At 40.8% G+C, this 14,235-nt stretch overlaps 1 protein-coding gene across 1 annotated transcript in view; it reads left to right on the top strand.

The window, feature by feature from the left end:
• Positions 1–14,235, top strand: part of LOC103510631 (probable ATP-dependent RNA helicase DDX28) — a gene marked incomplete at its 3' end in the record, with an annotated part of 24,623 nt that overhangs the window by 7,850 nt on the left and 2,538 nt on the right. The window contains exons 5-9 of the mRNA XM_026824636.1: positions 341–447; positions 618–725; positions 1,089–1,215; positions 1,739–1,769; positions 1,997–2,180. Of these exons, the coding sequence (XP_026680437.1) occupies positions 341–447; positions 618–725; positions 1,089–1,215; positions 1,739–1,769; positions 1,997–2,180 (557 nt within the window). The remainder of the gene's footprint in view (positions 1–340; positions 448–617; positions 726–1,088; positions 1,216–1,738; positions 1,770–1,996; positions 2,181–14,235) is intronic.

Below are 14,235 nucleotides of genomic sequence, written 5' to 3'. Positions count from 1 at the left end.
TAAGTTAAAACCCCCCCCCCCCCTCTTTTGGCACTCTAGAATTTAACAACAATTAAAAAAAATCAACCCCTACTTTCACGCAGTACGAGTATATCGATTTTTTATCCTTTTGAAAAGTTAGAAAAATCGTCTTTACTTACGTTGAGCGCTGTTATTTTCTTTAAGCAACGATCTATTTGAACTTTGTAAGGAGCACCAAAAAGGCAGATATATTTTGCAGAACTTCAAAGACTGCCTTTTTGGTGCTCCTTATCAAGTTGACCCACAGAACTTACATATGTATATAATGACTGCTGAAACCCTCCAAGAGATATTTGAACTTTATTGTGATCTATTTCAGGTAATTTGTCCACTCATAATGTACGTCATGTCATACTGGATGAAGCTGATACATTACTCGATGATAGTTTCAATGATAAGATGGTTTACTACTTGTCTCGAATGAAGGTGAGTTGATTTTTCTTTCTTCTTGCTTTCTCAGAATCAGGTTTCTAGTCGTACGAATTTTGTAGTTCACCTCTTTCTTCCTGGTATTTCAGAGGTATAATGTAAAAAAAAGGAAATGTGTAAGGAAGGTGCAAATAGTTTTATTTGTTGAACTTGTCTTTTTCTTTCAGTTGCAGCATCAGAGATTGGACCTGGATGAAGGCAAAGGGTTCCAGCTTACTCTAGTAGGAGCTACCATGCCCACTAGTTTGGGAGATATATTGGATAATGTGGTGGACGTAAGTATTTGTCTTGTTCTGGTCTAGTTTGATTAGTATACATTGTACAACAAAAGACAAAACCCATTGGTGTTTGATCCGAGGACAAGATTCATATTATCTCAGTTAAGAACTAAGAATTTTAGTGCCAGCCTATTCAGCTTGAAAGGGGAGAGCGTTTGCCTTGTAAGCTCTAATTCGCGGTTTTGATTCTCGCCCGGGGTGGATTTTATCCCAAACAGATAGGGTTCGTTCTCGGAACGGCTGGTTGTCTCCTCTCCTGTCTTCCTTCTCTCTTCGCTTTCGGGACGATGAGACCTTGAGAATTAGAGTTTTCTCCATCAAACCTCCTAAAAAAACATCATACCCATATTATGTTCCCAGGTGAGTTCACTACAGAGGATTGTAACATCCAGAGCCCATCAGCTATTACCACATGTACCTCAGAAGTTCCTCAGGATAGGAGCTAGTCAGAAACCAAGTGAACTATTGAAGATTGTCAAGCAAGATGGTTTGGGAGATATATTGGATAATGTGGTGGACGTAAGTATTTGTCTGTTCTGGTCTAGTTTGATTAGTATACATTGTACAACAAAAGACAAAACCCATTGGTGTTTGATCCGAGGACAAGATTCATATCATATCAGTTAAGAACTAAGAATTTTAGTGCCAGCCTATTTAGCTTGAAAGGCGAGAGCGTTTGCCTTGTAAGCTCTAATTCGCGGTTTCGATTCCCGCCCGGGATGGATTTTATCCCAAACAAATAGGGTTCGTTCTCGGAACGGCCGGTTTTATCCTATCCTGTCTTCCTTCTCTTCGCTTTCAAGACGATGAGACTTTAAGAATTAGAGTTTTCTCTATCAAACCTCCTAAAAAAATATTCATCATACCCATATTATGTTCCCAGGTGAGTTCACTACAGAGGATTGTAACATCCAGAGCCCACCAGCTATTACCACATGTACCTCAGAAGTTCCTCAGGATAGGAGCTAGTCAGAAACCAAGTGAACTATTGAAGATTGTCAAGCAAGATGTCAAACACGATATTCCTGTTATTATATTCAGGTAATTTGTAAATATTATCCACTTTTTAAAGAGCTTATTACAGTAAATATTGTGTTATTACCTTGGGGGGGGGAAGAAAAAAATGCCACCATTACACATCAGAACGTCATAGCTAATGCAAAGTGCGAAACGTACAAAGCGACGTTCTTTCTAGAATAGTAGTCTCTGTTTTGGCGTGATAATCGGTATTATTGATTTATTTTGTGTCCTCATGTATTTGTTCACAGTAACAAAACTTCGACATGTGATTGGCTGTCCATGTTTCTACAGGAGAGTGGTATAGATGCCTGTAATCTGAACAAAGCCATGTTGCTCAATATCAGAGAGGGACAACTAGCCAAGTTCCAACAGGGAATTTGTAACGTGATATCCTGCACTGATGTAGCCAGTCGCGGTCTGGATACGACACGGGTAAGATACTAGCGGGATAGAAATACTATTCGATGGTCAGCTCCCATGGCGTAGTGGTCACTGCGCTCGCCTTGCACGCGGGAGACCCGGGTTCGATTCCCGGTGGGGTCAAGAAATTTGTAAGCTGAATTCCGTCGCTTCGCTCCGGAATCCCGCTAGTTCATCCCGAGGCATGGCCAAACTTGTAGAAAAGGCATGGCCGAACTTGTGGAAAATAATAAAAAAAATACGGTCGCGCTGCGTGCTCCCTATTAGCTGCATAGTTGTTATGAAACTGAAAACATAAACAAAACTCAAAATGTTGGTCGAGAGCGGAACATTTCTCTCCCGCAGTCTCTGCACTCTGTGTATTTCTTATGGGGATTTTAGCGATCAAAAATTGATCATATCTCAAGATCGGTTTAGATTTTCGCAAAATCCTTTCTTATTGCACACCTAGACTATAAAAGGAATATGCCTACCAAATTTCAGCTTTCTAGGTGTTGTGGTTCTCGAGAGAGAGCGATCAGTGTGTGAACTATGAAATGTGAATGAGTGAATGGATAATACTATTCGATGCTAAAGAGGCTCTTTATTATCAGAGGTTTATTAGAGGGAACTGTAAGTGCTAAGGTCTTATCTTCCCGAAATCAAAGGGAGAAAGAAGACAGGATAGGAGAAAGCCAGCCTTTCCGAGAACGAACCTTACCTGTTTCGAATGAAGTTCGTCCCTTGCGGGAATCGAACCCACGAGCTAGTGCTAAACAAGACAGGCGCGCTACCTCCCAGCGAACTAGGTTTTTCCTCCAAGCTATTTTGTTAGCTCCCAGCTAGAACTAAGCGAACTCCAAGCTACTATTTGTTGTTTCTATTGTGAATGGATCTCGTTCTTATAATATAAGATTGCAGAGGAGATCTCAATTTCCATAGAGAAGTAGCTATTCGTTCGTTCTCCCTTTTGCTTTTACTTCTTCTGTTTTTTATATATCTTGGAGACAAAAAAATCGAATAGTGTCTGGTCCACTTTTTTACCACTCCCCTTGATCTTGCAGACATATTGCAGAGTTGAAGCAACTTGCACACTTTTATCAAAACAAATGAAGGCGCTAAATTTTGAAATTTGAATAAGTGCTCATTTTGGGAAAAAAGCAGAAACTGCAGAAAGGTTTGCAGAAGATTTTATGATAAAACAGAGGAAAACTTATAATTCGTACTTGGAACACAATCAAAAGAAATGACCATGTTCGCTCTACCATCTTGCTGCTCTTCAGTTTTGGTGTTCTCCAAAGTATTGAGGAATGCTTATCCCACCCATCGGGTAAGTTACCTATGAAACTCTGTACCTACTACTTAGATCCATGGTTCATTAACAAAAAGCCATGTTGCATTTCACCAATATTTATTCAGTCATTAGAACTCCTGTTAAGCTAACAGCCAGTTCCATTTAATTTGTATTGGTTGGCAACGTCGCGTTGTATTGGTTGGTCACAACTTAGTGCTGCTCTCGATTTTAAATTAAATAAAGTGTTTTCTTCAAAGTCTACGTGGTGAGAAATGGTTTATTGAACTGAAATAAATAAAACTAGATAAAATTTTGTAGAAAAATATTTTTTACCCAAAAAGAGTGGAATGAACCTATTACAATAACTTTTTTTCCAAGTGAGAGGCAGGCACCCTATTTAACTGGTAAGGTCATATGGGGCTTGGATTTCACCAATATTTATTTATTCAGTCATTAGAACTCCTGAACTCCTGTTAAGCTAACAGCCAGTTAAGTTCCATTTTTAATTTGTATTGGCTTAACAGGGCTGTTAAGCTAACGGGCTGTTTGAGGCTGGATAGAAGGTTGGTGAAACCCACCATTATTATGGTGAAAATAACTGGAGAAACTTGATGAAATCAAAATTAAATAAAAGACAATTTTAATTCTTCATTCAACTACATACATAGGTACTGAACAAGCTGGGTCCGTCCCTCCGGGAATTTTTTAGCCCGTAGTTTATTCGTAGACGGACTAAAAATTGGTAACATTACAAGAATACTAAAATGACTAGATTTCCATCACCAGATAAAATAATAATAATAAATGGACTGTACGAGTATTTGATAAAGTTGAAATCGTACTAAGAAACCAATGTTATTTATCGACTCCAAGACTCAAACCTGGGACTTTTAACATCCCAATCAGGCGTTTTACCACTGGTCCAACCATATTTCCTTTCATTATTCCATCTAATATCTTGTTGAACTTTCATGTTTGTAGAAATCTATACGTACCATGGAGAAGACTTTACCCAACGTGAACGCTAACATTAGGAAAATCATTCACTTCAGATATCTGAAGAAACAGGAAGCTTTTGTAACGTTATTGTGAGGAGGTACATAATTTGTTGCTGAATTGAGGGTAAAATCACATCACTAAAAACCTTAGCAGTTATACGTTGGCAACAAACTCCTTTCATCAAAAAATATGAAACACAGTGTATATTCCGAGTGGTTAAAGTGAACAACTGAAATTAAATTGAATCTTTATTTCAGGGCTATGAAGCAGTTTCTAGAATAGATCTCGGTACATTTGAAGACACAGGACTTGCACCAGAAATTAGGAAGCTTTGAGTGCTAAACTACGAGATGAGAAGAAAGCAGAACAGATGAGGAAACAACCAGAGTCATCTTCTAGTGAGGAAATTGAAGAGTGAATAACCTCTCTGTTGCTCTAATAGCTTAATACATAGCAATAGCATACAGTTCAGGTAAAGAAACTAATATAAAGGATTTGGGAGAGAAACTATTAAAAAGGATTTAATGGATTAAAAATCTAGCCTAGCTTGGAGGGTAGCACGTCTGCCTTGTAAGCACTAGGTTGCGGGTTCGATTCCCGCCCGGGGCGAACACTATCCTAAACAGATAAGGTTTGTCCTCGAAACGACTGATGTCATTCTTCTATCCTGTCTTCCTTCTCTTAGCTTTTGGGACGATAAAACCTTAGCAGTTACAGAATTCCCTCTATCACACCTCTTGAAAAAAAAGTATTAAAATAAAATAAATCGAATGAGGTAAAAAAAATCAACAGGTATTTTCAACTTTATTTTATCCATAACAAATCAATTTCATCTTCGATACTCATAAGGAGGAAACTAAAACGCCTCATGTATTCTGTATTCTTCAGTCAGCCACACTTTTCATGTATATTTGTAACTCAGCTACAGAGTGATAGTCCCTTGGGGGGAAACATATCGAGAGAAAATGCCTGTCACCAACTGAAAATAGTTACTCCTGTAGGTAACACCGAGTCGGGATAATGAGACTTGTAAGTATCAATTCACTATTGTTAAACATAACCTAACATAAGTAAATAATAGTTACTTTAAGAAGGAAAATACCTGTGTTACAGGAAGTGGCAGAATGGTTTGCAGAGCTTGGTATCACATATAAAGTTCTCAGTGGTGGAGATATGAAGAGAAAAATAAATGCAGAGAAAGAAGACGTGGACATTGTCATTGCAAGTCTAGGAGCGCTCAGTAAATTGACAACTGTAGGTAAGTTAAAGCCCCCCCCCCAGTACTGAAATAGTACCCATATTATTATTGTATCAATGTTCAGAGCTGCCAGTTTCATTGTGTATTCTAGTCTCGAATCTCCAAGCAGCACGTGATAGTCACCCGTCCAGATACCAGCCAAGCACTACGTTGCTTAACTTCAGTAATCTAGTATATTCAACGTACTACACCGATGCGCTGATTCGTATAAGTTGTGTGAAATATATATGCACAGTATTGATTGCACATACTCCCGGTTCTACAATCTTACGGTACAGTCGTGTGTTAGAGAATGTTTGGAGACTGTTCGGATACCGTCTCCGAGCATGGTCAGAGGTTACATAAAGTTGTAGAATGTGGAACCGAGCACAAGTCTCGTTGTCCAGCTTAACTTCATACACAAAAAGGCCACCCTGAGGCCTAGGTATAGGGGTAAACAGCCCCAAAAGATGAGTTAAGCTTGTACGAAGTCTCATTGTCTCTCAGGCAAGGGAACATCAGCATATCCTCACTATGAACTCCTAGCAGCGCGTTGTTGAAACCTAGAAGGTTGTCGGTAGGTGCGCGTGGGAGTTTTACTAGTCACTTGTCCCTGGCCTGTGGTTGCGTAAGGTAAGCGCGCCCCATACAATTCCTTACAGCGTGCATCCAGGAATTTACGTGGCATAGCGACAGCAGGAGATCCAAGCTGTAGAGTTTTAACTCGGCACATCTGAGTGAGGGAGAGGGGAGTGAGGAGGTATAGCTCCCGACGGTCTGGATCTATACAATACACAATACCTGCAATAATACAATATTAGAATGAAAATAAATAAAATTGGTGAAAGAAAACACTTTTTTTTTCAAAATTCACGTGTCCTTTGGTACGTGCAAAAAAAATCTGGTTAACTTGAAGACTTCGATTCCCACCTTTCTCCTATCCTGTCTTCCTTCTCTCTTCGCTTTTGGGTCGACAAGACATCAGAACTTACAGTTCTCTCTATCAAAAAAACTCTTGAGAAAAAAAGTAATATTTACTGCATTGTGAGGACCTTGGACTTGTTCTTTCAATGCCATGTAAACGTAAACCCCCTTTCTACAGGCATCAAGCAATCTCAATAATGTTTTACTCACCATATCCCAAGCACTGTGGCGCCTCCGCAGCGCTCACTTCATTATTAGCGCTCCTTGTACACAGCGCTACCATTTCTCCATTCATAGCAGCCAGTATCTCATGTCTCCTCAGCTGACCACTAGGTTTATTCACCACCTCTACATGGAGATGTTTCAATAGACATCCATACGGCGTAAGCTGATTCACCGAGTATTCTGTTTCCAATGCTGAATACATGGCGCTGAAGTACGCGATGAGGACGTTCTTACGTTTGTCCGCTGGCTTCAGCGATCTGAAATTAACACACAATATTCCGTTGAGCACAAAAAAATATTCCATTTCATTAGTGAGGGGGATGAGGCACACCTACTCACCTACCCAGACCTAGAGATCACCTGTCATAGTACTTGCTCCGCGTTGCTCAAAGTATCCGACGACATTCAGGCCGCCATGGACAAAACAATGGCGACCATCCTGATCCTGTTCCACTTCAGTAAGCCTTTCGATGTAGTTTCCCACAGAATACTACTGCAAAAACTAAGCACATTCAGCCTCGACCAATTTGGTTAGTATCTGGACGGGTAACCATGTGGGGGACAACACATGTTACTGGATATTTGGGGTGCTATTAACCTCGTTAGGTGTTGGTTGAAATCACAGCGAAAAACGTTGCCAGAAAAGCCTGATATGAGCCTAAAAGTTAAGGGCTGCCTCTCTTCATTTCTTATTCTCTACCCTTTCCCGTTTGTACGGGGTCGACGTTTCTAATTAACCTCACATGCCAACGAACAAACTTACTTATTCACATTATCAAAGGGTTTATTCTTGACACTCTGCAGAGGTACTAGTTGATAGTCGAGATCATGTCCAGTAGACATAGTTCTATCACCTCTATGAGATTGATATGCATTCTTACGAACAAAACTGGGTGTCAGATCAGCGGGGAAATTATCATCAGGTTTCTTGCCTTGGATTTGAATCTGAAATTACATGAAATTGACCACGTATGTAGGATCATTAGGTTGGAGTTTAAACACAGACATTGCCAGCCTAGTTAGCTTGGTTGGTGGCGCGTCTGCCTTGTAAGCGCTAGGCCTCAGGTTGGATTCCCGCCCGGGGAGGATTTTATCCTGATGGGATAATGTTCGTTCTCGGAACGGCTGGCTTTCCTCCTCTCCTGTCTTCCTTCTTTCTTCGATTTCGGGACGATAAGACCATAGCAGTTACAGTTCCCTCTGTTAAAAAAAAACAGCTAAGGTCTTATTGTCCCGAAAGCGAAGAGAATCCAAGACAGGATAGGAGAAAGCCAGCCGTTCCGAGATCGAACAATATAATTAATTAATTTGTATTGCCTTAACAGGGCTGTTAAGCTAACGGGCTGTTTGAGGCTGGATAGAAGGTTGGTGAAACCCACCATTATTATGGTGAAAATAACTTGAGGAGCTCGATGAAATCAAAATTAAATAAAAGACAATTTTAATTCTTCATTCAACTACATATTGAAAAATTGGTAACATTACATGAATACTAAAATGACTAGATTTCCATCACCAGATAAAATAATAATAGTAAATGGACTGTACGAGTATTTGATAAAGTTGCAATCGTACTAAGAAACCAATTTTATTTATCGACTCCAAGATTCAAACCTGGGACTTTTAACATCCCAATCAGGCGTTTTACCACTGGTCCAACCATATCCCCTTTTATTATTCCATCTAATATCTTGTTGAACTTTCATGTTTGCAGAAATCTGTACGTACCATGGAGAAAACTTTACCCAACGTGAACGCTAACATTAGGAAAATCATTCACTTCAGATATCTGAAGAAACAAGAAGCTTTGAGTGCTAAACTACGAGGGGTCCAACCATATCCCCTTTAATTATTCCATCTAATATCTTGTTGAACTTTAATGTTTGCAGAAATCTGTACGTACCATGGAGAAGACTTTACCCAACGTGAACGCTAACATTAGGAAAATCATTCACTTCAGATATCTGAAGAAACAAGAAGCTTTGAGTGCTAAACTACGAGATGAGAAGAAAGCAGAACAGATGAGGAAACAACCAGAGTCACCTTCTAGTGAGGAAATTGAAGAGTGAATAACCTCTCTGTTGCTCTAATAGCTCAATACATAGCAATAGCATACAGTTCAGGTAAACAAACTATTATAAAGGATTTGGGAGAGAAACTATTAAAAAGGATTTAATGGATTAAAAAGCTAGCCTAGCTTGGAGGGTAGCACGTCTGCCTTGTAAGCGCTAGGTCGCGGGTTCGAGTCCCGCCCGAGGCGAACACTATCCTAAACAGATAAGGTTTGTCCTCGAAACGACTGGCATTCTCCTATCCTGTCTTCCTTTCTCTCAGTTTTTGGGACGATAAAACCTTAGCAGTTACAGAATTCCCTCTATCACACCTCTTGAAAAAAAAGGATTAAAATAAAATAAATCGAATGAGGTAAAAAATCAACAGGTATTTTCAACTTTATTTTATCCATAACAAATTAACAAAGTCAACTTCATCTTCGATACTCATAAGGAGGAAACTAAAACGCCTCATGTATTCTGTATTCTTCAGTCAGCCACACTTTTCATGTATATTTGTATAAATCTTGTGAATAAATAGTACCTATATTATTATTGTATCAATGTTTAGAGCAGCCAGTTTCAATGTGTCTTCTAGTCTCGAATCTCCAAGCAGCACGTGACAGTCACCCGTCCAGATACCAGCCAAGCACTACGTTGCTTAACTTCAGTAATCTAGTATATTCAACGTACTACATCGATGCGCTGATTCGTACAAGTTGTGTGAAATACGTATGCACAGTATTGCACATACTCCCGGGTTCTACAATCTTACGTTACAGTCGTGTGTTATTTCTGAGAACGTTTGGAGACTGTTCGGGTACCGTCTCCGAGCATGGTCAGAGGTTACATAAAGTTGTAGAATGTGGACCCGAGCACAAGTCTCGTTGTCCAGCTTAACTTCATACACAACAAGCAGGGTCCGTCCCTCCGGGAATTTTTTAGCCCGTAGTGATTAGAGAAAATCAGTACCTATGTACCTACCTAATTTGTTTAATATTCAGTTTATTATTATTCTTGATTTGATTTTTTGATTTTAGTTTTATGTAATGATTTAAAATCAAGACTAGAGCCCGTTCTCCCTTTATTCCCAATATAATGTTCAAGTCACCCATCCATTTATTGGCCTTGCTCGGCGTAGCTTAACATAGATGACGCTAAAACCGGTCTTAAATGATCGACTGAAGTGTTATCTAAAACTTTCTCGCTTTGAGTTCACAGGTCGTCGCGACAAATTTCGAGATCAGAGCTCATTTGTGTGAGAAAATGTGAAAAAAAAAATCCCACAATTACTCAATTAACTTTAAGTCACCCATCCATTTATTGGCCTTGCACGGCGTAGCTTAACATAGATGACGCTAAAACCGGTCTTAAATGATCGACTAAAGTGTTATCTAAAACTTTCTCGCTTTGAGTTCACAGGTCGTCGCGACAAATTTCAAGATTAGAGCTCATTTGTGTGAGAAAATGTGACCATTTTCGTGATCCTGGTAAAAAGACCTTTAATTTGATATATAGGTCGACCAGGTTTGGATAAGTCCTTCTATGGGGACAGACTGACGGACTGACTGACTGACAGACAGACAGACACCGAAGCGGATACAATAGTCCGTCCACTATACCTTTTATTATTAGTAATAATAAAGGAAGGACGGACTAAAAAGCCCACCCTGAGGCTTAGGTTTAGGGGCAAACAGCCCCAAAAGATGAGTTAAGCTTGTACGAAGTCTCATTGTCTCTCAGGCAAGGGAACATCAGCATATCCTCACTATGAACTCCTAGCAGCGCGTTGTTGAAACCTAGAAGGTGGTCGGTAGGTGCGCGTGGGAGTTTTACTAGTCACTTGTCCCTGGCCTGTGGTTGCGTAAGGTAAGCGCGCCCCATACAATTCCTTACAGCGTGCATCCAGGAATTTACGTGGCATAGCGACAGCAGGAGATCCAAGCTGTAGAGTTTTAACTCGGCACATCTGAGTGAGGGAGAGGGGAGTGAGGAGGTATAGCTCCCGACGGTCTGGATCTATACAATACACAATACCTGCAATAATACAATATTAGAATGAAAATAAATAAAATTGGTGAAAGAAAACACTTTTTTTTTCGAAATTCACGTGCACTTTGGTACGTGCAAAAAAAAAAATCTGGTTAACTTGAAGATTTCGATTCCCACCTTTTTCCTATCCTGTCTTCCTTCTCTCTTCGCTTTTGGGTCGACAAGACATCAGAACTTACAGTTCTCTCTCTAAAAAAAAAAACTCTTGAGGGAAAAAAAGTAATATTTACTGCATTGTGAGGACCTTGGACTTGTTCATTCAATGCCATGTAAACGTAAACCCCCCTTTCTACTGGCAGCAAGCAATCTCAATAATGTTTTACTCACCGTATCCCAAGCACTGTGGCGCCTCCGCAGCGCTCACTTCATTATTAGCGCTCCTTGTACACAGCGCTACCATTTCTCCATTCATAGCAGCCAGTATCTCATGTCTCCTCAGCTGACCACTAGGTTTATTCACCACCTCTACATGGAGATGTTTCAATAGACATCCATACGGCGTAAGCTGATTCACCGAGTATTCTGTTTCCAATGCTGAATACATGGCGCTGAAGTATGCGATGAGGACGTTCTTACGTTTGTCCGCTGGCTTCAGCGATCTGAAATTAACACATAATATTCCGTTGAGCACAAAAAAAAATATTCCATTTCATTAGTGAGGGGGATGAGGCACACCTACTCACCTACCCAGATCTAGAGATCACCTGTCATAGTACTTGCTCCACGTTGCTCAAAGTATCCGACGACATTCAGGCTGCCATGGACAAAACAATGGCGACCATCCTGATCCTGTTCGACTTCAGTAAGGCTTTCGACCTAGTTTCTCACAGAATACTACTGCAAAAACTAAGGACATTCAGCCTCGACCAAAACGCGGTCGCCTGGTTTGAGTCCTACCTGTCTGGCCGCAGCCAGTGTGTTCTTGGGTCAAACACCGACAGATCAGGATGGAAACCAGTCCTATCAGGTGTTCCTCAGGGCTCTGTGCTGGGGCCCTTCCTCTTCAGTCTGTTTATCAACGACATTTCGTCTTGCTTTAATGGTTGTCATTATCATTTCTACGCCGACAACCTCCAGGTCTACCTGTCCTTCCGACCAGCTGAGTTACCTCTTTCTGTACATCTCATCAACACTGAGATTCGGACTCGACATTTCTAATTAGCCTCACATGCCAACGAACAAACTTACTTATTCACATTATCAAAGGGTTTATTCTTGACACTCTGCAGAGGTACTAGTTGATAGTCGAGGCAAAAACCAGTTTTTTGGCTTTATGGTTTTCTGGATAAAATTTGCACCACCATTTTCGTGATCCTGGTAAAAAAGACCTTTAATTTGATATATAGGTCGACCAGGTTTGGATAAGTCCTTCTATGGGGACAGACAGGTCCACAATACCTTTTATTATTAAGTAATGATAAAGGAAGATCTTACCATTCTGATGAGGTTTGACACATTGTTCAAACAAATCCCCCCACTCCTCAGGTTCCATGAGTACTGGTGCTCCAATAGTACTGTTGACTGTTTTGAAGAACTGAATCTTCAAATGTTTCTCAAGAAGATCTGTATACTGAGTCTGACGGAAATGAGCTCTATCCGGGAGAAGAATTCCCGCCCGGGGCGGATTTTATCCTGATGGGATAATGTTCGTTCTCGGAACGGCTGGCTTTCCTTCTATCCTGTCTTCCTTCTCTCTTCGATTTCGGGACGATAAGACCCTAGCAGTTACAGTTCCCTCTGTCAAACCTCTTAAAAAAAAAACACAGACATTTGCTTAAAGGCCAATGAAATTGACCTTTAAAAACAGCTAAGGTCTTATTGTCCCGAAAGCGAAGAGAATCCAAGACAGGATAGGAGAAAACCAGCCGTTCCGAGATCAAACATTATCTGTTTAGGATGACATTCGCCCCCCTCCCCTCGGGAATAGAACCCGCGACCTAGAGCTTACACGGCAGATGCGCTATGATAATATTTTTATTCTTCCTAGCCTCTTCCTATTTAAATAGGGTCGGCGCGGAGTTTCTTATCAGTCTCTTCCAGGCAGCCCTATTGTGTAACTCATGTCCTCATTATATTTTTTTATTTTTTCATCCAATCCATTTAGAACTCATTTATTCAAGTCTTACCACATGAGTAGGCTTGGCATCTCGTATAATCCGACAGTTCAATAGAATACCCTGGTCCTTCACATATCCCATTGTATTGATAAACCAGGGGATGGAAGCGAATCTCTCCTCATTGTTACAATAATTCAATATAGCGTCCAGATGTGCGAGGTAGTTATGAGTAATAGCGTGGATCTTAATGTCACCTAGGAAATAGCATCTGAAATAACATGTAGAGGTTGGTCTTGATCTCTTAATGAACACAATTTTCCACACGAGGCTGAGTGGGCCCTACTACAGCCAGTCACGGAACTAAACATTTGTATGGTACAAATATTTTGACTCGAACTTTCCACACGAGGCTGAGTGGGCCCTGCTACAGCCAGTCACGGAACTAAACATTTGTATGGTACAAATATTTTGACTCCGCCGAAAATCGAACCCGGGTCTCCCGCATGCAAGGTGAGTGCAGTGACCACTATGTGATGGGAACTGACATAACTAGGCAAAAGTTGGGCGGAAACAGCTTTTGTTAGGTGAGGAATAGTCATCTATATGCAGACTGTATAGGACTCTAGCTTACCTCTCTGGCAGGCGAGGCCTGTTCTGAATATGTGTGAAGTTAGGTCCCAGCAGTGGCTCCTCAATGAGAGTGGCAGATAATGTACCAGGCAGATAGAACTCTGACTGTCCAGGATCCAAATCTATGACTAGTGCTCTATCAAACTCCTGTATGCTACGGTTGATCAGATAACGAAGTAGAGTGGTTTTACCCAAACCACTACCTCCACATAGGACAAGACGTGCTGGAAATGATAAAATGAAGGATATATGAAGCGCTAGGTCATGGGTTCGACTCCCGCCCGGGGCGTATTTTATCCTAAACATATAACGTTCAGTCAGCTCCCATGGCGTAGTGGTCACTGCGCTCGCCTTGCACGCGGGAGACCCGGGTTCGATTCCCGGCGGGGTCGAGAAATTTGTATCATGCAAATGATTGATTCCGTGACTGGCTGTTGCGGGGCCCACTCAGCCTCGTGAGGAAAATGAGTAGCTATGACATTTAAATGCACCTAGCAACCGGTGCCAGCATGGTAGGTAAACATTGGATTTTAGGATTATTGAGATATTGGGAAAATCCTACAATGCTGCAGTGAGCACCAAAGTTGTGACATAATAACACAAAGAAACTGCATTTACA

Source organism: Diaphorina citri, unplaced genomic scaffold (assembly GCF_000475195.1).
Source record: "Diaphorina citri unplaced genomic scaffold, Diaci psyllid genome assembly version 1.1 scaffold625, whole genome shotgun sequence".
Lineage (NCBI taxonomy): Eukaryota > Metazoa > Arthropoda > Insecta > Hemiptera > Psyllidae > Diaphorina > Diaphorina citri.
The sequence above is the reverse complement of the archived record's forward strand: the minus strand, read 5'-3'. Positions and strand labels throughout refer to the sequence as shown.